The 21785-nt window shown below is 44.2% G+C and overlaps 1 protein-coding gene across 11 annotated transcripts in view; it reads right to left on the reverse strand.

Annotated features, from left to right (window-relative positions):
• CCDC88A (coiled-coil domain containing 88A) overlaps window positions 1-21785 on the reverse strand; it is a 248647-nt gene that overhangs the window by 40699 nt on the left and 186163 nt on the right. For all 11 annotated transcript variants that reach the window (XM_014573127.3, XM_014573125.3, XM_014573124.3 and 8 more), the window contains exons 18-22: window positions 17298-17439; window positions 10130-10306; window positions 8054-8215; window positions 1406-1683; window positions 1061-1204 (exon numbers count right to left, since the gene is read on the reverse strand). In XM_014573127.3, coding sequence (XP_014428613.1) covers window positions 1061-1204; window positions 1406-1683; window positions 8054-8215; window positions 10130-10306; window positions 17298-17439 — 903 coding nt within the window. The remainder of the gene's footprint in view (window positions 1-1060; window positions 1205-1405; window positions 1684-8053; window positions 8216-10129; window positions 10307-17297; window positions 17440-21785) is intronic.

Below are 21785 nucleotides of genomic sequence, written 5' to 3' on the forward strand. Positions count from 1 at the left end.
GTCTATGATTGGGGAAAACACAAGGTTGCTTACAATTTCTATACAGTTAAAAAAGGAAAAGATTTAAATGAATTTTTTAGACAAAGTAAATTCTGGTCTTCAGTAAAATATAATAAAAAACAAAGCAGAGGTTTACAGTAGCACACTATATCCAATTTAACTGTGGAATTAGACCAAAAAAAGAAGAAACTGGCTTCACAAGAGACCAAGGCACTCCATAATTTGAGCAGAAGCCATGTGTAGGAGGTGGGATCTTTCACTCTTCAGAGGAATCTGACCTAAGCACAAAGAAGGCTCAAGACTGATGAGGAAAATTAAGCAGGGAAACATGTATATTTGTATTATTTTGGATGGTTCTGTACCTTTCTTGTAAAGAACAACTTTGTTAAAGAATTCCATAAAGTCTGCATGTCTATTTGCTTTTAACTATCACATGTCCCCGAAAAGATGAATTTTATAAATTCAGAGCACTTACAAAGTTGCAGCTCTAGAAAGAACATGCTTAAGTTACTGGGGAGTCTGGTTGGGTCAACACTAGTCTAGGGAGTCTATGACAACTGGATAGTGGATCCTCATTTCCACAAAGAGGTAAAAGGCAGATACCTGTAGTTTGTGCCCAGGAAGCATAGTGCTAAAACCTAATCAGCTCAAAGGAAATGTCAGGGTACCCAGACCCAGTCTGTACATCTCAGAACATAGCAAATTGATGTGTGTCCAGATGGGGGATATCTACAAAGGTGGTGCAACTACGTTTTGCAAGCTGGGGAGGAAATCAATAAAAATCTCCTATTTCACAGGGTTGGACTGCGATCTGGACTATAAGCTCATGCAGAAAAGACATACCATATGCAATAATATATTTTATATATGTAGGCATAAACTATATGCAATAATACAAAATATTACACAAGCAAATTAATTTAGTTATGGCTGTGGAAAATGCAAATTTGAATTTCTTGACTTTCATTATTAAAGTTTAGCCTTAATACTGTACAAATGTAGACATTGTCATTTAATAATATATTTAAATCTAAATAATGTATCAGATTTTTATCTTTACCTATCATTTTCATCACGAAGTTTTTTGTATTCTGCTGCTACAGTTTCATGTTTTTTGCTTTTCTGCAACATTTTATCTTGTTCTATTTTGAGCATTTTTTCCAAGTCCTCTAATTGCACTTTTTGTTTCAGCAACTGATTGTACCTGTAAACAAGATTAATATAAAGTCTTCGGTGATAGCCCCTAAAACTAATAGAAATAGCTCAGGATGTAATTTTAATTTTGAACAAGGAGAAATTTATTCAAGAAGTTAAGATCTAAATGATATATTAAAGAAACACTGACTTTGTTCAACATAGATTTTTAATTTTACTCACAAGATTTATCTTACATATTAATGATTACCTATCTTCTAGGTCCTTATGTTCCACCTCAAGATTTTTATGTGCAGACTTGAGGTTTCCATGTTTAGCAATTAAAGATTCATATTCAGAAGCTTGACGTTCATGAAGATGTTCCAATTTTTCATGATCTTTAACCAGTGATTCATACAATGACTTCAGATCCTCTCGCTCCTTGAGTATAGATTCATTTTCATTTTCCAAGGTAGACTGCTGGATCAGAAGTTGTGCATTCTGATTCATCAGAGAGGTACTTTGAGAATTAAGGGTAGAATTTTCAACCTGCAGTTGTAAACAATGTTATCAGAAATAAAGGAAAGTCCATTTTAATTTAGTATTATCAACAATGAAAGTGGTGATTAGCATACTATCATAACTATTAGAACAACAAAGGACTCTGAGGGCTCATCTAGACTACGCAGAACGGTCGAAAGAGGATATGCAAATTCCCGTGGAATTGCACTTTCAAAAGCAGACCTGCCTCTTTGTGCAAAAATGAGGTTTATGAGGCTTTTCAACAAGGGGAGAGAGGGATTCGCCAAAAAAGCCGCTTTATATACAAGTAGTTTAGATGTGGTTTTTTTGGGAGACCTTCCCCTTGGTCGAAAAGCCATATAAACCTCAAAAAATGATGTTTACATGGCTTTTTGACAAGGGGGGGGAGAGGCGCGTGCACCGAAAAAGCCGTGTCTAAACTACTTTCACCTTCGAAAGCTCCAAAGTGTTGATTAGCATACTATCATAATTATGATAGTATCTTCCAGCGATTTGAGTGTGAGGCCTACTCTGGTTCATTTGTGATGCAAATAGGTTGATCTGCGGGTTTCCCTATTTGCAGACTATCACCCTGACGATGGCGGGATGTATTTCCCACTCATGTTGTTCTGTGTCCACTGTAGTATTTTGACAACCTGGTAGGTAGGATGCAATGAGGATTTTGGTGTTGTGAATGCACCAGTTCCATATGTTGAGAATGTCTGTACATAAAGAGTGAAATTAGGCTCCTCCTTGCTGGTTGATATAAAATATGCATGCCATGTTGTTGGTGAAAATATAGATGGGTTTGTTCTGTATGAGAGGGAGGAAATGGTGGCATACACTGAGTACCACTCAAACTTTTATTCGGTTGATCTGCAGGTGGGATTCCACTTTCAATCATTTGTCCTCTATGGTGTGGCAATGTAGGTGAGTGCTCCAACTTATGAGTGATGCATTTGTGGTGATAAATAATGACAGAGGGTCTTGCTGAAAGGTGATGCCTATAAGAACGTTCTGCAGTTGAGTCCATTGGTCTAGGGATGCAAGAACCTTCGGTGGAAGTGTGACTCATTTGCCCAGATTGTGTTTAGCAGGGGTGTATACTGTGGTGAGCCACGTTATAGGCAATGCAAATATAGATTTGAGTACTTTGTTATGTAAGTGGTAGTTGCCATTTGACCTAGTTTCTGAAGGCAAGTCCTCACCATGGTTTGAGGGCAGTGGTAGATTGAGTGAGATAAGTGTTGTTAGTGTGGTGAATCAGTGGAATGGTAATATTGCTCTGACTTGTATGGAATCGAGAACAGCTCCAGTGAACTTAAGACATTACGTAGGTTCCAGGGTGGATTTCTGCTCATTGTTTTGGAGACCTAGTCGGTGAACGAGGCCTATAGTTGATTGCACCATGGTTGCCATTTTGCACTAGCTGATTCCCTTTAGTAGACAATTGCCTAAACAGAAGGAAATTACCACCTGCTGGCATCAGAAGTATACTGCCATTACTGCTAGCATTGTTGAGAAGATTCAACAAACACTAGATAGATAAATGGTAGAAGCCGATGTTAGCTGTGGTTGGATCCTACTGTGAATCTGAGGAAACATTTCTGGGCAGGATGAATTGTAGTATAGAAATATGCACAGTGGAGATTGAGGGCTGAAAACCAGTTCCCCCTGTCCTGCACTGGTATAACTGGGGCCAGAGTGACCATTATGAATCTATGGTTGCATATAAATCTGTTGAGTTTTCTGACATGAAAGACAGGTCTCCATCTCCCTCCTCCCTGCTTTTTTTCTGGGTCAGGAAGTGGTTGGAATAAAAACCCTTCTCTTGATATGGAGTTGGAACTGGCATCAGGGCACCAAGGTGAAGGAGGTGCTGTACCTCTTGTTGGAGTAGGTGAACATTAGAAGGTTCCCTGAAAAGGGACACAGAAGGTGGAAGGGTGGGTAAGGTGGAAAGAAATGTAATAGTGTAGCCGAATCTTATGATTTCTGATCCATTATTATGGTGGCAAAAGTATGATAAAATGAGTGTAAACAACGGCCAAATGTATAGGTAGTGCTGGTTCTGGGGAGAGGTCATTCAGGCCCTCAACCAAACGTTCAAAATTGTGGTTTAGAAGTAGACCTCTGAGATCACTGTTTTGATCTGAGTTGGCCAAAGTACCATTGGTTTTGGAAGTGGAAAAAGGAGTCTTAAGGACTCTGGTACAGATGATAGCACTGTTGCTAGTTAGATAGAGTGTAAATGTCTAGGGTGCTTAGAGATGCTCGAGAGTCCTTCATGGTGTTGTGGACTGTACCCTATCAAAGGGAATGTCCTCTACTTTGAGCTGAAGTTCTCTGGGGATCCTGAGGCCTATAGCTAGGATGCCTTGAGCATAACAGTGGCTGTGGCGGTAGTTCAAGCCGCTGTATCTGCAACATCCATAGCCGCCTGGAGAGCTGTTGCGGCTTTAGTTTGGCCCTCTTTGATAATGGACTGCAACTGAGGGCATTTTTGTTCTGGCAAGTCATTCATGAGTTCCTGTAGTTTTGAATAGTTGGGATAGTTGGATAATTAGCCAGAAGCACAAACTAACTGGCCTCTCAAAATTCCAGAGTAGAGGATGAATATATTTTTCAGCCGAAAAGATCTAAATGTTTGTGTCCATTGTCATGCAGTGTGGAAGGAAATTGCAGTTGTTTCTTGTGATGATTTATGGCATCTACAATGAGCGAAAATTCATTTGTGGGTATGAAAATAAAGTCCATGCCTTTGGCTGGCACAAAACATTTCCTATTGGTGGGTGGCACCAAAATAGGAGTTTGCCAGATTGTTTCCAATGATTTCATAATCACTGCATCTAAGGGAAGGGCTTTTTTTTTTGGTGGCAGAGGGCTGGAGAATTTGTAACAGCTTATGCTTTTCCCCTGGTACTTTCTGGAGGGCAATTTCTTAACTAGTGGTCACTCTTTTGAATAATTCCTAGAACAGCTTAAGGTCATCTTCCAGTGCATGTATCGGTATGACTGCCTTGTCTAGTGAGGAGAAAGAATTGTGGATGGGAAGATGTCCTCATTGTCTATGGCACAAGCCTCATTTTCCTCTTGTATGTCACTGTTTGGAGTGTTAGACGTTGTGTCTCTTGGGTCAGGTGGAGGTTATTTGATCGCCCATCATGCTGGTGTGGATAGGGCAATGTACTGGTGTCTCTACTTTGCTTAAGGATACCATGAGGCGACTGCATTCAGTAAGGGAGTGGTGGTTAGGACCAAGAATGCCGATGCACAGGGCAAGTGTGAAAGGCCTTAGACTTTTTCATCTCCTATGTAGGTCTCCTCTGTGTTAGAGAAGAATCCTGGGAGAAGAGGCTTCTGTGTCTGTCTGCTTCCACATCACTGTGGATGGAGGAAGGAGCAGGGGACAGAAGAGACTGATCAGATCTATGGCTTAGCAATTGGCCAGTGCCAAGGAGTGGAGATTGTGATATCAAAGAAACTGCAATGTCTCACTGGTGGAGGGCAGTGCACTATTCATCTTGGTCTGGGGAACCATGCAACAGAGGAGAGGCACAGGTACACATACCTCAAATGTGCAAATAGCTTGTTAGTTGTCCTGAAGAGCCTAGAAGGTGGCCAGACTGCTCCCCCCAGCTGGTGAGCACCCAGGTAAGTGCTGTACAAAGAACCTAGCGTCATCTGGAACTTTACTCAAGTTATCAAGATCATTTTGAACATGAGAAGGGATTTCTCACTTACTCCCCGTAATCTCACAAAGGTGCAGCTTCATGAGGAGGGGATTTCTCAAGAGTCTGCTCTGATCACTGCTCTAGGCTTTACTGTGGAGACAACCGGTGGAGCAGGCAAGTGTGGAGAGACAGACCCTCAGCTGCTGTCTCAAAACTTAGCCTCTTTCTGTACATAGTGACTGTCATTGAGCTGAAGTCCAGATAGACACAATTTCCATTAGGTTGCAGCCTAAGAAAGGGCTGCACAGGAGGCACAGGCTTCTCATCATGCCTGGAGATTCTGCAAGTTGGGGAAGGGGTGATAAGCATGGTACAGAGTATTGAGAGACACTCTGTGAAGATAAACCCCAGCAAACACTTCCTCATGGGAGAAGGCAAAGGAGAAGGAATTGAAACCCTGATTTTCACCTGATTTGTCCTTTAACAATAATAATCCATGCCTTGGAAAGGATTTATTTTCTTTTGCAGTTTTGGGAGGATTTTCCACAGTATATCATGAGAACTGTGATTCACTGTGTGAGGAAGGAGAGATGTTTTGGAGTCCTGCTTCTCTCCATCAGGTTCTGGGACCTACTTTAGGCATTCTGGAGAGAATCATAGTCCAAAAAGGTTCTCATTTTTATGGTCCTTTGTTGCCCCAGATCCACCCTTAATTATTTGGATGAAGTTCTCCTAGTCCTCAGAGCCTACTCTGTCTGACCTGTCTCATAGTTGGGTTTTTCTGTGTAATTGCAGCAACTTTGGGGAGGGGATTAGAGAGATCCCAACCTGTCTTACTCAGAGCTCTGTGGCTGGGCATTTTTTACCTTCTGCTGAACTTAAGAAACTTATAAATAGCATCTTTTGGAATTCTCCCAATGCTTGCACAATTACTTTGTAAGGCCTGAAAGCCTGGTGGAAAGATGTTGCAGTGGAGGCTCTGAATAGCTATAACCACTGTGCTACTCAGCAGCTCTTCTGCCATGCCTTAAAAGGGGCACTGAATCATGGAAGGGAGGCATTGCAGTAAAGAGTTCATGTGGCTGTTAGCACTCACACTGATCTTGAACCAGGAAGTGGTGAGAAGGTTTGAAAACAAATAAAAGGCTTTAACTGCCTTAAAAATGGCTAAAATACTTTTTTTAAAAAGCATGGGAATTAAGCAAATCACCACTTGACTCCTGCCATGGAGACAAAACACCTGGCAACAAGCAGAAGATATGGCTAGCATAGGCTATGCTGTAGCTATGAACCAAATCTGTGCACAGGAGGTTATTAGCCTATATCAGAATTCTGGAAGATGCTGGGCTGCAGAAAAAGAGAAGGGATACAGTAGAGATATTGGCCAGGTTTGAATATTTATGTTGTTTTAACCTCTTAATCCATAAATAGCAAGATGTCATCTTGTTTCAGGAAGAAAACAGGTCTATCACTTGATCAGATAAACGGCTTTTTTAGTTCTGAGTGCAGTGTTTACCAGAAAATCTATCTATACCAAGACTGGCCAGGCGAAACACACAGAAATTGCTGAGGTAGCTTCATAATTCCTGTGGTAGGAGAAGTCTAAATTCTTGTGTCCAAATGAGTTTATGGAAGAAATCCAATTCACTTGGAGTACCTTTTCCGATGCTGGATAAAGTCAAATCTATCATTGCAATGAAACTACATCATATTTCAACTGATGTATTGTTATAGTCCTTTTTTGGCCTCTTTTCTTAGCTTCTTCGATGTTGCTGCGAATAACCAGTCATATTTTAGGACATTCTGCAAGACCATATGGAAAAGGATACATGATTCCAATTTGGAACCAAATAGGAACCACTTTATGGTTATTTCAATTCCTTTTCCTTTCTGTTCCTATTCCTTTTCTTTCAGGGCATTTGGAGGAATACTAGAACCGCAGTGGCCTCTCTAAGAATGATAGCAATTTGTGCAAAATATCCTGTTAATTGAGAACTTTGTATGTATTTCCTAAAGCTGATTTTTTCTTGGAGCCCTAAAAAACACAAGATCTGTTTGTAAAATAAATTCATTTATTGGAGAAACTATATTTAAAATATAGCTAGCATGCAAGAGGTGGCAATTTACCCTTGATTTCCTTAAGATATCTTTGTAAATATTAATTTTGTTATTATAGCTCTCAGGACCAAAACACAGGGCTTTATTTTTTCTTCTAAACAAATTACACTGCAATTATCTGAATTAAATCGCCTATTAATTAGTCCACTTTTCTAAATTCTCATGGTCAAAATGTTCACAAACTTTCCTCCTTTAATATTATGTGCCACTTTACACTTCTTTACTTCTAACTCATTTAAGAAAATATTAGTTACCACATAATATTAATTCTCAGGGTGCTTTAAATGCATACATCACCACAAGTCAGACTTTAATAAGGTAAAACGGGGTGCAGAAAGAGACTGACAAAGTACACTAGTTCTTGAGCATAAATTCCAAGGTTTTTAACGTGATAAATGTAAGATGTAAATATCTTGCTTTAGCAATTTATTACTGATTCTTATTAGTGCAAACTACTAATAGTGGAAAGTACTTTGATTATCATATCTGTATCAACTGAAATTGTGATTGCTAATGCCAAATGGGGAATAGAAAAGCTCTGACTTAAAAAAAAAATCTACCTTTTTTTAAAATCATACAATAAAATCAAAAAACAAAAATATAACCTGAAGCTTGGCATTTTGAGTTTGTAATGTTGTATTTTGCTCCTGCAAAGAAACAGTCTGTCTCTGAAGTGATAGAATCTGAGCTTGCAGATTATCGTTCTGGGTCTCAAGTTGCTTTAGTTGAGTTTTCAGTGCTTGTTTCTCTGCCTGCAGTGTAGCATTCTTAAAAAAAAAGTTAAAGAAGAACAATCACACACATCTCAATAGGCCACTGATTATATTTTAGATTACTTTACCTAAAAAGATAATTATTTATTTTAAATACAAATAAGATGAAGTTATGTGTTCCCATTAAAATCACAAGAAAAGCAATTTTCATATAAAACTTCCACACTTTTATTAATTAATCTGTTTTTTGCTAAGGAATGGAGTGGACGCATTAACCTGAGATATTCATATAAGGATGGAAGGAGAGCACATTTTCAAAAATGGCCAGATACTAGATATTCAAATGGTGCTAATATAATTACTGCCTTCCACTCAAATCTCTGTTTGTATGCAACCCCCATGGATGTGTCATTGGTAGAGGCCTATCAAATTCGTCATCCGTTCTGGTCGATGTAATGGTCATATGATTTTTAAAATGGTAAACTTCATAATTTCAGTTACTGAAATTTGAAATTCCATGGCATTGTAATTGGTGGGATCCTGTTTCAAAAATAAAAAAATGAGGAGGGGTTGTAAGGTTATTGTAGCACGGGTTGCGATACTACTACCTTTACTCCTTTGATGCAGCTGGTGGTGGTGGTGCTGCATTCAGAGCAGGGCATCTGAAAAGCAGTAACTGTTGGCCAGGAGCTGAGCTCTGAAGGCAGCATATAAGTAAAGATGGCATGGTATGATATTGCCACCCTTATTTCTGTGCTGCTGCCTGCAAAACTGGGCCTTCATTCACTAGCCACTACTCTCCAGCTGCCCAGCTCTGAAGGCAGCGGAGCAGAAGTCAGCGTGGCGTGGCATGGTATGGTATTGCCATCCTTACTTCTGCACAGCTGTTGGTAGGGTGCTGGCTTCAGAGCTGGCCAACAGCTGCTACTTTCTGTCCACCCAGCTCTGAAGACAGTGCAGAAGTAAGATTGGCAATACCATAAATCACTCTAAAATAACCTTGTGACCCTCCTGAAATAAATTGGAGAGTCCAGCTGAAGGCAACAAAAATAATTAAAGGGTTGTGGCAACTGACTGATGGGAGGCTGAGGACTGAATGTATTTAGTCTGCAGAAGAGAGGAGTGGGGGGAAGGGGCCTTGAGAGCAGCCTTCAAATACCTTAAGGGGGTTCCAAAGAAGATGAGGCTAGGCTCTTAATAGTGGCAGATGGCAGAACAAGAAACAATGGTCTCAAGTTGCAGTCAGAGAGGTAGGATGGATATTAAGAAAAACTATTTAACAGGGAGGGTGGTGAATGAAGCACAGGAATGGGTTACCTAGGGAGGTGGCAGAATCTCCATTCTTAGCAGATTTTAAGATCTGACTTGACAAAGCCTTGGCTGGGATGATTTAGTTGGGGTAGGTCCTGCTTCAAGCAGGGGGCTAGACTTGATGACCTCAAGTCTTCCAACTCTAATCTTTTATGACTATGACCCCCCAATTTGAGAAACACTAATCTCCTTTATCAAATCTGAATAGTATAGGGTGAAAGCAAACAAAAGACCAGATTTCATGGGGGAAGATCAGATTTTATGGTTTGAGACACATTTTTCATGGCCATGAATTTAGTAGGGCCCTAGTAATTGGCAACAGAGATTGAATCTGGGATGTTTGGTTATAAAACTGTAAACCTTTAATATTTAAGCAAAAAGACCTAGGTTATATATTGCAAAGACTGTATAAAACACATAAACCACTAAAGGACACAGTCATATTGTGTAAGTATGGATTACATATTCACTCTGGCCATGAAAGTTCATCCTGAGTGTCAGGGGTCTATCCCAATCAAATCCCCACAGGGGCCATCACTAATAATGTGACACAAGCCTCTGCTGGCTGAGCTTGAAACACCATGTATGTTAACTCACATTTTTACTCTGGCCATCTCATTTTCACATTATATGAAATAACCAAATTAAACCACTTACATTCCTTTCTACTTCTATTAATCTATCTTTAACTTTCAATAGTTCTCTAGTAGTTTCCTGATTTTCCTTTTCCCATTTACTGACAGACTTGGTTTCTTCACCAGTTCTTGGAGGGGAATTCTGTACCATCCTTTCCTCCTCTTGTCTTTGTTTGAGAGCTTCATAGTTTTTTTTCACCTAAAATCAATGAAGACAATTACAAGCATTAAAAATATAACTCAAAACCAGGGCTGTCAAGCAATTTAAAAAATTAATTGTGATTAATCGCGCGAATAATCACACCATAAAACAATAATAAGAATACTAGCTATTTAAATATTTTTGGATGTTTTCTACATATTCTAATATATTGATTTCAATTACAACACAGAATACAAACTGTATAGTGCTCACTTTATATTTATTTTTTATTGCAAAACATTTACACTGAAAAAAAAAAAAACCAAAAAAAAACAAACAAACAAAAAAAAACATCAGTTCACCTCCCTGAAGTATTGTAGTGCAAATACATGAAAGCTGAACTTAAATTCTTCTATATAATCAATATATTTGTGATCTACTCAAAAGAGTCCTTTTTTAGCTCAGCCCCAGCTGTGGGTGGCACAGGGCTGGAGGGGGGTAGACTCTGCCATGAGCAGTACAGAGTTCGGGGGAGTCTCAGCCCCCAACTGCAGGTGGCATAGGGCTCAGGGTGGGGGTCAGCCCCCAAGCTCAGGGGAGGGGTCAGCCCATAGCCAGGGGAGAGGGACAGACCCCACCATAGGCAGTGCAGAGTTCGGGAGGGGGGGACTCAGCCCCAGAATCAAATGAGGGGGGAGGGTCGGTCCCAGCCCCAGGAGGCAAAGAGAGGGTGGCTTGGGTGAGCCCTGCTGGGGGCGGCGGGGGACAATTTGGACAAGCCCCCCCCGGCTGTTTTATTTTTAAAAATATGGTCACCTGGGAGGGGAGAGAGATGGGTGTCAGGGTCTTTACTTTTCTTGTTTACTTCTCTGCTGGAGCTGGAACCATGGCTTCAGGTTTTTTCCCTCCTTTCTGGCAGCTTTGTTTTTCTGTGCGCCCTCTGGTGGCGGTTTGCATTACTGTGCCTTACCAGAGATGGTCTCTGAAGCAGCTCATGCTGGTTTGCTGACCTCTGCGATTAACGCGAGTTAATTTTTTTAATGTGTTAATTCTGCCCTGCGTTAATTGCAGGCGTTAACACTCACTAATTGACAGCCCTACTCAAAACTCTTTTTTACTATGTATGAATGTAATCTGCACAGGATAAGAAACTCCATGAATATTTTTCATTCTTAAAATTGTCAATTTAACTTTGGGAGTTAACACAACGACACCTGATTTATTATATGTTTGATATATGCATCTTTTGTGCACGCAATTGTACTTCAAATTAATAATACGAGTATAAAAATCTAGATGGGCAATTTCATACATGACCGTCCCATTCCAGATGTTTAAAGTTGTATCACTAAATTATAGATTTCTTGGGAAGTGAAGATACTTTTTACTCTAAATCAAGCCCTGAGTTCATCAGTATTGTTCTCTTTTACTCACAATAAAGGCTCTGTGAGTTGGCCCATGATGCAGCTCTTAGCTACAACCTACCTTATCACTTATTTAAATTCTTATCTGGAAAACACAGTCCTAATAACTCTGCGAGTTCAAAAATTATGACCCAGGCCAAAAGAAACCATCAGATTGGCTTGAAAGGCATGCATTCTGTAAAAACATCAATATTCCCTTTTGGTTTGTTTTTGGAATTTCTTTTATAAAGTTTTAGGGCATGTCTACATAGCAGCGTTATTTCAAAATAACTAACATTATTTTGAAATAGCTATGTGAGTGTCTATACAGCAAACATATTATTTTGAATAATGGGCAATTATTTTGGAGTCTATAACCCTCATTCTATGAAGCATTATGCCTATTCCAAAATAGCTATTTCAGAATAGGGCATGTGTAGGCAGGGCAGCTGGAGATATTTCAAAATAATTGTCCTCCAGACCTTCCCACAGGTGCCCTGCTAGCCCCTCTGCCAAACTCATCAAAACTCTATAGTACCCCTTCCCCTGCAGGCTTTAAAGGCGCAGCCTCAAAGGAAAGGGCTTGTGGCACAAGGCAGACCCTGACAGCCCTGAGCCACACTGCAGCGGCCTGCACATCTGCCCATGAGCCACTCCCGTGCTCCATCTAAGCCCTCCACGGCTACAACCGAGCAGGTAGCCAGCTCCCAAGATCTTGCCAGGGACTGAAAGAGGCGCATGCCTTCCTGGTCTGGCGCAGAGATCCTGGACCTCACTGAGGTCTGAGGCAAAGAGGAAAACATCCAGAATCTCTGCACCACATATGCAGGAATGTGGATATCTATGGCCAGATAGATGAGAGCCTGGGCACCAGGGGCCACATGTGCTCTCAGGAACAGATGCACATGAAGATGAAAGTTCTCAGGCAGGCCCATGCCAAGGCCACAGAGCACAGCTCCCACTCTGGGGCAGCACCCCAGATCTACCCTATTATAATGAGCTCCACTGCATCCTAGGCGGTGGGACAATCCTTTAGCCCTCCCTCCCCCCATAGTGGACTCAGGGCTGGGAACACCCGTTGTCACTCTTCCGGGGGGCCAGAGATGGAGAGGAGGAGCCAGACAAGGCCAGCAGTGTAATGATGCCCAACAACCGGGAGGTCTTGCTCTCCCTGGAGCCAGTCACCCCTTGCCCTGGATGTCTCCCTGGCATCGTCTGATGCTGGGGAAGGTCAATCAAGTGAGTGCCATTAGTTTCCACAGAGACATATGGGAGGAGGTGGCAGTCAGCAAGGGACTGCTGTGTGCTCCTTGCCCAGCATTCTTGGCCTGGGGTTGCATCTGGAATGCAATCTGGGGCACACAGCTCCAGGTAGGGTTGCCAGATGGTTTAACCAAAAATACCAAACATCCTCCCCGACAAAAAAATTCTGTTGAGAAAACAAAGGGGAGACCAAAAAAAAAAAAAAAAAAAAGAGAACCCCGAGAGTTAAGCAAAAATAAAATAAAATAAAATAAAAAACCAACATGGCTTCTTTAAGAAATGCCTTTGAGGCTTTTTGCCAGCAGCCATCTGGTTTTCCTGCTCCGAGCCAGAAAACAGTTCCCCTGTGGAACCAGGTAAGCAGGGGGGCTGGTCCTGGTCCTGAGTGTGTGTAGGCTTGCCAGGTGTCCAGTATTTTTGCCTTCTGGCAGGGAAAAAAATTAGAAAATACCGGACATTTTAGGTGTCCAGTATTTTCTGAATTTATTTACTGGACAGGAGGCGAAAATACCGGACTGTCCAGGTCAATACCAGACACCTGGTAACCCTAGCCCCAGGAGGCAGCAATAGAGGACCCTTGTGCTCTGGCTGACAGGGTATCTGTAGAGGCCTGCCTTATTCCTGACAATGGGGTGGAGACACTCTCCTATCACAAGCCACCTCTAGAAGGAGGCTGGGGACATGCAACTACCTACCCACCCACCAACACTCAGGAGTGCTGTACATGGCATATGAACATGCCTGCACTCTCGGGACAATGTGGCAAGGTGGAGGAGCATCTGCCACTCACACACATCTCCTTCCAACATCCAGCCTTACTCTCCTCCAGTGGCCAGGGATAGGAAACTTCTCCCTGTGGGAACCACCACTGCTGGACCCAGTGTGTGCGCAGCACGGAGGGAAGCTCACCTACCCCCATGGCCACCCTCCTGCCCGCAGGCTCCTGGTCTGGCTGGCACCCTCCCATGCCTGTTTGTCCCCAGGATGTGTGGGTAGTGAGGCTCCCCCCTTTGACATCTATGCCCCTTGCAGGAAAGGGCCTGCTGTCTAGGCCTTAGGTGGCCTTGCTCAAAGCACATCACCTTTGTCTGACCTGAGGCCTTTCGGTCTTAGCTCAGAGATTAAGGCTAGGCTTCATACACAGTGTCTTCAGGAATGACTGCCCTTCTCTTTGCTCTCCACAGCAGTACCAGTTGCAAAAGGAGCAGTCGACACCTCCTGTGCTATTGTCTCAACACTATGTGATCTACGGGTGCCAGAAAGCCCACAGGGACCACCAGTGGGAGCACATCGCTGCCCTGGGAGCCCTGCAGCGCTCCATGGACTGGCAGGACCAGAGACTGGAGAAGGACCTGCATCATCAGCACCACAACTCATGGTGGAAGCTGCTGCAGCAGGGCCGATCCATCTGCGTGGCCTTCTATGCAGTTATTAACCATGTGGTGGTCGCTTCCATCCCTCCAGCTTCTCCCCCAACCCCTCACTGTGGCCTCCAAGGGCACCACACATGAGGCAGTGGCATAACCTGAAGCCTGCAGCATTGCCAGCCCCAGGCTTTCTCCACCTCCACCCCTCCCCACATACACCAGGAGAAACCCTGACTTGCCCCATCCCACATCAGAGCTTTGTGAAGGTGGGATTGAAAAGTCTCCCGCGGGGAGGGAGGAAGGGGGGGCTTCCACCACCCACACCACCACCATCTTCCCCCTTCTCTAGGGAACCCCACTCCAGCAGTTCAGTTTGCCACCCTCCTGGGACAATAGCATGAGAGCACCATACCTGCAAGACCATGGCCCCGATGGTCATCTCCCCATGCTGAACTGGTTCCCAATGGACCAACAGCTGTCCAGCGTAGTATAGTGAGCTTCCAGACAGCAATGGTGACCCACTTCTGGAGGGGGATGGTGGGTCTCATCTGGGTGTTGTCCTGATGCCCTGCCTAAAGTGCTTCTGGGTGGCCTTAAATGTGATTCGGTGTCCAATAAGTGTGGATGCTCTATTTCAAAATTGCTCATCACTATTTTGATGGGCATTTGCTGGGTAGATGAGCTATTTTGAAATAAGCTATTTCAAAATATAAATTATAAAATAGCTTATTTTGGAATAAGCATGCAGTGTAGACATTCCCTTAGAGAGCACCCTTTGTTCTCCCTTGTATGTAAATTTTTGAATTAAGAGAGACAAAATGCACCTAAAGAAAATAAGGAAGTCCTCTCCGCTTCTTTCTCCTGATAGATGTGAGACAAAGAGTCTCTGAACTTCTCACTACTTGCTCTTTCCCTTTCAGGTATTTTCTGAGTATTATTATCAGTTCCCTACTCTGGTTCCTACCACCTCTCCCTTGAGTATTCCTAGCCTTCTCCAAATATTATCCTTCATGTCTCCACTGGGAACTGTACAGGCAGTCCCCGGGTTATGTCAGTCCGACTTAAGTCGGACCCCTAATTACAAATGGGGGGGAGGGAGGCGCAGCTAGTGCGGGGTGCCTCCCCCACTGTCACCGCCTCTGGCGGCGCGGGGGGCGCTTCCCCCCAGCAGACCAGGGAGACGCGGAGCTAGCGCCCCTCCCCCCAGCAGACCAGGCTTTTCTCGCCGTGGAGGACGCAGGCGGCAGGACCGCGGCGTGTCTCGGCAGTCCCGCCGCCCGCGTCCTCCGTGGGGAGAAAAGCCGCTCCGCGTCTCCCTGGTCTGCTTGGGGGGGGGGGACGCAGCTAGTGCGCCCCCCCCCCCAGCAGACCAGGCTTTTCTCGCCGACGCCTGGGGTAGAGCAGCTGGGGGGCTGCCGGGTTGGACCAATCCGGCAGCACCCCAGCTGCTCTGCCCCAGGCGTCCCCAAGTCAGCAGCTGCTGAAACTGACAAGCGGCTGACTACAGGAAGCCCGAGGCAGAGCTGCTCTACCCCGGGCTTCCTGGAATCAGCCACAGATCAGTTTCAGCAGCGGCTGACTTGGGGACACCTGGGGCAGAGCAGCTGAGGTGCTGCCAGGTTGGTCTCCGCAGTGCCGAGGTGTGGCGCTGCGGGGACCTACCTGGCAGCGCCCCAGCTGCTCTGTCCCAGGCATCCAGATTCAGCCACTGTTGAAACTGATCAGCGGCTGATTCCAGGAAGCCCGGGGCAGAGCAGCTCTGCCTCGGGCTTCCTGTAGTCAGCCGCTGGTCAGTTTCAGCAGCTGCTGACTTGGGGACGCCTGGGGCAGAGCAGCTGGGGTGCTGCCGGGTTGGTCCCGCCACGCCAAGGGTCGGCGCTACCAGACCAACCCAGCAGCACTCTAGCTGCTCTGCCCCAGGCGTGTCCGATTCAGCCGCTGCTGGTCAGTTTCAACAGCGGCTGAATCTGGACGCCAGTTCCGACTTACATACAAATTCAATTTAAGAACAAACCTACGGTCCCTATCTTGTACATAACCCAGGGACTGCCTGTATTGTTTTTGACTTCCTTCTCTGGCACTTTCTCCAATAATGAATGAATATTGCTTCCAGTCCTCTTCTCTATTATCACCTACATTCACTATTTCAGCAGCAGTATGAAGAAAAATGCAAGCTAAAGATAGGAGGGATTTTCATGGTCATAGGATTTAAAAATGGTAAATTTAATAGAATCTGAAATTCCATGTTGTTGTAATTGTAGGAGTCTTGACCAAAAAAGGAGGTGTGGTGGGGTTGAACGGTTATTGTAATATGGGTTGCAGTGCTCAAAGTAACTGTCTTTAACCATCACTTTTCTTATGGGAACTGGTGATGTCTTGGACCTGACATTGGCTGCTGTCTTTAGACTGACTCTTACTGCTCTCCTTGCCTTGTTGGACTCTGCAGGATTCTGTACATGCAAAGAAGTACAAATCAAGCACCTGAGACATTGGAATGATCAATAAGTCAGGAAATGCATCCTCTTATTTCAATTGCAACAGTTATTCGCCCACAATTCTTCAATTGAAAGCTATTATACACAACACTGAATAGCAAATATTGCAAAAACTGTAGCTCCCGAGATAAATTCACAAGAATTAGCAATATAGAAGATAACACTGTTTTTATAGGTCTAAATTCAGTAAATATTTTGTTTTTCAACCACTGTTCCTCATGCACATCAAATCTTATAGAAAAATTCAAGACCAATTCTAATATTTTTACTCAACAAAGATTTGAATTCTTACATGAGTTTTTGAAAAACTTGTGCTCAGAAAATTATGTAGAAGCTTTCCTGTGTCTTTGAATGCATGCTTTTCAAGATTAAGTATTCTGAGAGAGAAGTGAATTATTTTGTCAAGTGTACTTAATTCTGTAAGAGTATAATGATAAACTGCAAATAAAATTGGAAAATAAGAACGACATTCAATAATTTTATAACCAGGAAAAAAACCTGTTGTGTCATTTTTCCTTACTGTTTTAAGTTCCTGGCGCAGCTGCTGGTTTAAATTTGTTGACTCTTCTAAACGAGCTTCCAAAGCCGCAATTTTTTCTTCTTTTATTTCTAGAGATTTCTTTAGTGTAGACTCTAATTTTGACTCCAAAAGCTTGTACCTACTGCTCAATGAAATTTAAAAAAAATATTTATTATCATCTCCTATTTAAAAAAATAAAAATAAAAAAATATTTGAGACGTTCTAAAAAAAATTACATATATATTTTAAAATTCAGGGTCAACATATAATGTTTTTGAAAAAAATGGTTACCAATCTTTTATAACTATTGTTCTTCAAGGTATTTTGAATGTTTATTCCAATGTAGGTGTGTGCGCGCACCTAGTAGTAAGACATTTTTCCCTACTGGTAACTGTCGGGTTGGCTGTGGCACCCTCTGGCGTTGCATACTCATAGTGCTGGTATAAAGGGCTCAGCCAACCCCGCACTCCATCAATTCCTTTTTTTCGGCTAACTCCAAGAAGAGGGGATAGAGAGAGGGTCTTGGAATGCATATTTACAACACATCTTGAAGAACAACAGTTCACTGTCCATTCCACAGTAAGTGACTCTGAAGTATTTGTATAGGAGATAGTCTTGGAGAGTTCATGGACATGTGGACTGAAAAACCATTCAGCCGAAGCTGGGATTGTTCTTGGCTTGTTAGTTGATGGTAAGGATCTGATTCTGTCACAAAAATCACAGATTACTTGACTTTAACTGACCTCTGCAACTTCTTTGGCTGACTTAGCCTGCCACAGCAGCAAAACTAGAGTATCTCTCAACCGCAACCCAGGAGCAGTGGCATGGCCAGAGTAGTAGTTGGATGTCAGCCCCATCCACAAAAGCAATTGACAGGACCAGGTAAGCCCCTGGGGCTACTGGAGCAGTGTCCTGGGGCTGTTGAAACAGTAGTGAGAGCTGGGTCAGCTCCCAGGCTGGAGAAGCAACTGCCAGGACTAGAGGAGCAGCAGCAGCAGCCCCCAGGACTTGAAGTTATCCCCACACCACAGGAGAAATAGCTGGGGCTGTGTCCATCCCCCAGGGCCAGAGCAGTGCCTCTTCCTTCTCCGCCCTAGGGCTGCATTAAGCCCCTGGTGCTGGTGGTAAGCCCTTACTGCAAGAACAGAAGCCAGGGCTGGGTTAGCCCCTAGGGGTGAAGCAGTGACAAAGCTGGAGCAGCAACTGGTGGTCTATCAGTTCCTACCAATGTTCCCTCTAATCTTTTCCATCCACAAGCAGAATATATTGTGTAGATGCATCAATGCATGTCCAAATGTGTACCACCAGTAGAAACAAAAAACCTAGCTGTGAGTGCTCTGCTGATCAGCAGGACAGCATTTGAATCTCTCCTGAGCAGCAGCACAAGAACACGGCTCACAGGGAACACTGGTCCCTGTCCAGGGCTACTTTTAGTAAAAGTAATGGACAGGTTGTAAAGCTTTCATGAAGTTTTGTTTATTACCAGAAGTCCATGACTCCTAACAAAAATATGTGATAAAATCATAACCTTAGTGATGGCATAGTGTGCTGAGAATGTGTTCATTAATGAACAAGTCGCCCCCTCTGCAGATGTTCTGAATAGCAATTTGCTCTAGAAATCAGCTCAGGAGGCCTGTGATCTTGTAGAATGAGAGGTCTGGTTAGCTACAGACAGAACACCTGCCTACTTGTATACATGCGAATGCATGAAGTGAGTCAGGACAAGATTCTCTGAGTTGAGATAGGAAGTCCCTTTATCTTCTCTACTCCCTCTATGAACAGCTAGGTTGATCTACAAAATTTAGAACATTACTGTCCTTCCAAAATCTAGAGAGCGTGGACACCGCTCCTCCCTATTCTCATGTGGTTTCGGGAAGAAAACTGGAAGGAACATTGTTTGACTGCAATGAAACTGAACAAAAACTGAGAGAAATGCAGGATGTGGATGCAACTGCACCTTATCCTTTAAGAAAATCGTGTACAGGGGCTCTGATATGGGTCTCTGAAAATTTTCTGGCTGAAATGACAACCCCTAAAATGGCCACTTTCCAGGAGAAGTGAGTTAATAAGCATGTCACCTGTGGCTCAAACAAATGATCTATCAGCTTTGATAAGACAAGGTTTACAGGTCAGAAAAGAATGGGCTCTCTAACCCAAGGATATAACTTTTTTAGATCTTTAAGGAAATGGATAACTATTTCATGAAGGAAGACATACTGCCTGTTGACGCGGGATGGAAGGCTGACATAGCTGCAAGGTGGACTTTGACAAGAGAAATAGCCAACCCTTGCTGTTTCAGATGCAACAGGTACTCCAATATCACTTGCAATGAAAAACTCAAGTGAAAAATTCCATGCTGGGAAGACGAAACAGAGAACTGCTTCCATCTTGCAAAGTAAATAGCCCTGGTGGAGGCTTCCAAGGAAGCTTGCTGTTCAGGATTCAGCCATAGAGCTTTCAGACCATTAGATTAAGAGAGCTAAGGTTTGGATGGAGCAACCAACCAACCGACTGGTCCTGGGAGATCGGTCTGGATATAAAGGAAGAAGAAGTAGGCCCCTCCAGCAGGGTAGTGACCTTGGGCTATGGCCTTGCAGAACAGAACTGATGGCATTTCCTATTGATTCATGTAACAAACAGATGTATCTGGTATTGGTAAATGTCCCTTGTGATGTCTGGTCAAGGGATTACTCATGGTAAACAGAAAAAGAGCTGCTCAGACAATCCGCCAATTCGTGCTGAGCTCCCAGGAAGTGAGAAGCCTCAAGGTGGATTCAATGAGCTAAGCAGAATTCCCCCAGATAAACTGCTTTCTGATACAGTGGGGAAGAATGTGCCCCACCCTGTCATACTATCCATGATAACCAATATGTCTTTGTTCACAGTGTGAGGCAGGAATGTCTGACAGGCTTGATAGATCACCTTGATCTCTGTGATGTTGGTAAGGAGAGTTCTTCTGGAGACTGGAGTCCCTTGACTCCTGAGGGGGCCTAAGAGTACTCCTCAATCCAGCAGCAACGCATATGAAACCAAGGACTAAGGATGTTAAAAAGTGATTTCTTTTGTAAACATGTAAGCACTGAAATTTTCCTGGCTGCTTCTGCCCCTTGTCACCCCTGCACTGCTGCTTCTGATACAGAGGCAGTAGCAGGGGATAGTGAGGAAGCAGGAGATTCTGCAGGAGCCATTGCTTGAGGGGAGTTGGCTTTTGGCCTGACCCACACTCCTGTTGCTAACAGAGGTGGCAGAGGGAAGGGGGAGGAAGAGAAGAAGAGGTGGCTCTGCAGGAGCTGGTACACATGCAGAGCTAACTTAAAAGCAGAGGTAGCAGACTTCCTGTGCATACAGGCTCCTGCCTGCCTGCTCCTCCACACCACTGCCTCTAATACAGTGGTCCCCAATGCGGTGCCCGCGGGCGCCATGGCACCCGCCGGGCCACTTATGTGCGCCCACGGAGCAATCTGGGCTGGCCCCGCCCCCATGCGTGCAGCAGGTGCCAGCCCCGGGCGCATGGCCGGCCCTGGGGTCGCCGCACGTGCCGGTGCCGGCCCTGGCCCCATCCCCGAGTGCGCCGTGCGTGCCGGCACTGGCCCCATCCCCGGGTGCGCTGTGCGTGCCGGTGCCTGGTGCGTGGCACCTAGGCAGCCCCTGCCCGGGGTCGCAGCACATGCCGGTGCCGGCCCCGGGCGTCCGGCGCATTCTTGGCCCCGCCCCAGTCACGTGGCCTGTGAGCGGCTCCGCCCCCGTATGCGCAGCGCGTGAGCGGCCCCACCCCCAGGCACCCAGCAGCCCCAAAACTTTGGGGACCACTGCTCTAATACAAAGGCAGCAGCATGGGGGTGGGGGCCCTTGCATGTAATTGTGAAGGTTAACCAGTGAGCCCAGGTTCATCTGTTAATTGTTTAAATGTATATACTAACACATCCCTACCAAGGGCACTAAAGGTTAGAGCTGTAAAAAGAATTATTACCACACAAACTGTGATAGTCCAGCCACCAATCCTAGGAAATGAGGACATGAGAAAGTATGTTGAGAACCAAGTCCAGATGATTATGGACAGGTGAGTATACAATAGTCAGGCATGGCTAAAGAGGTCTAAGGCACAGCCTCACACCTTGCAAGATGTATGCGGTGCATTAGTCTTAGACAGTTCCACAGTATTGTAACTGGGTCACTCTTGACAGACCTTCTGAGGACTGTGATTGCTCAAACAAATTTCCTGGGAGGAAGGCTCTGGCTTGAGTGGAACTGAGTACAGCTCCATCCTCTATACTAGGATGAGGGTAAACATTTGGATTTCAGAATTTGGAAATAATGCATGTAGAACCCCTTTCCTCTCAAGCTGCTTGTGAGAAGGGTCCCTGAAGATGGGAGAGGGGTGAAAAAGGAGGTAGAAACAAACTAGAGGGTGAATTCTACTTCCAACTTGCTTAGCACCCAAACGCCCAAGATGATACAGGCTTAGGCACTGTTATCAGTGGGACAGTT

The sequence above is a fragment of the Pelodiscus sinensis genome, chromosome 3 (assembly GCF_049634645.1).
Source record: "Pelodiscus sinensis isolate JC-2024 chromosome 3, ASM4963464v1, whole genome shotgun sequence".
NCBI classification, from domain to species: domain Eukaryota; kingdom Metazoa; phylum Chordata; order Testudines; family Trionychidae; genus Pelodiscus; species Pelodiscus sinensis.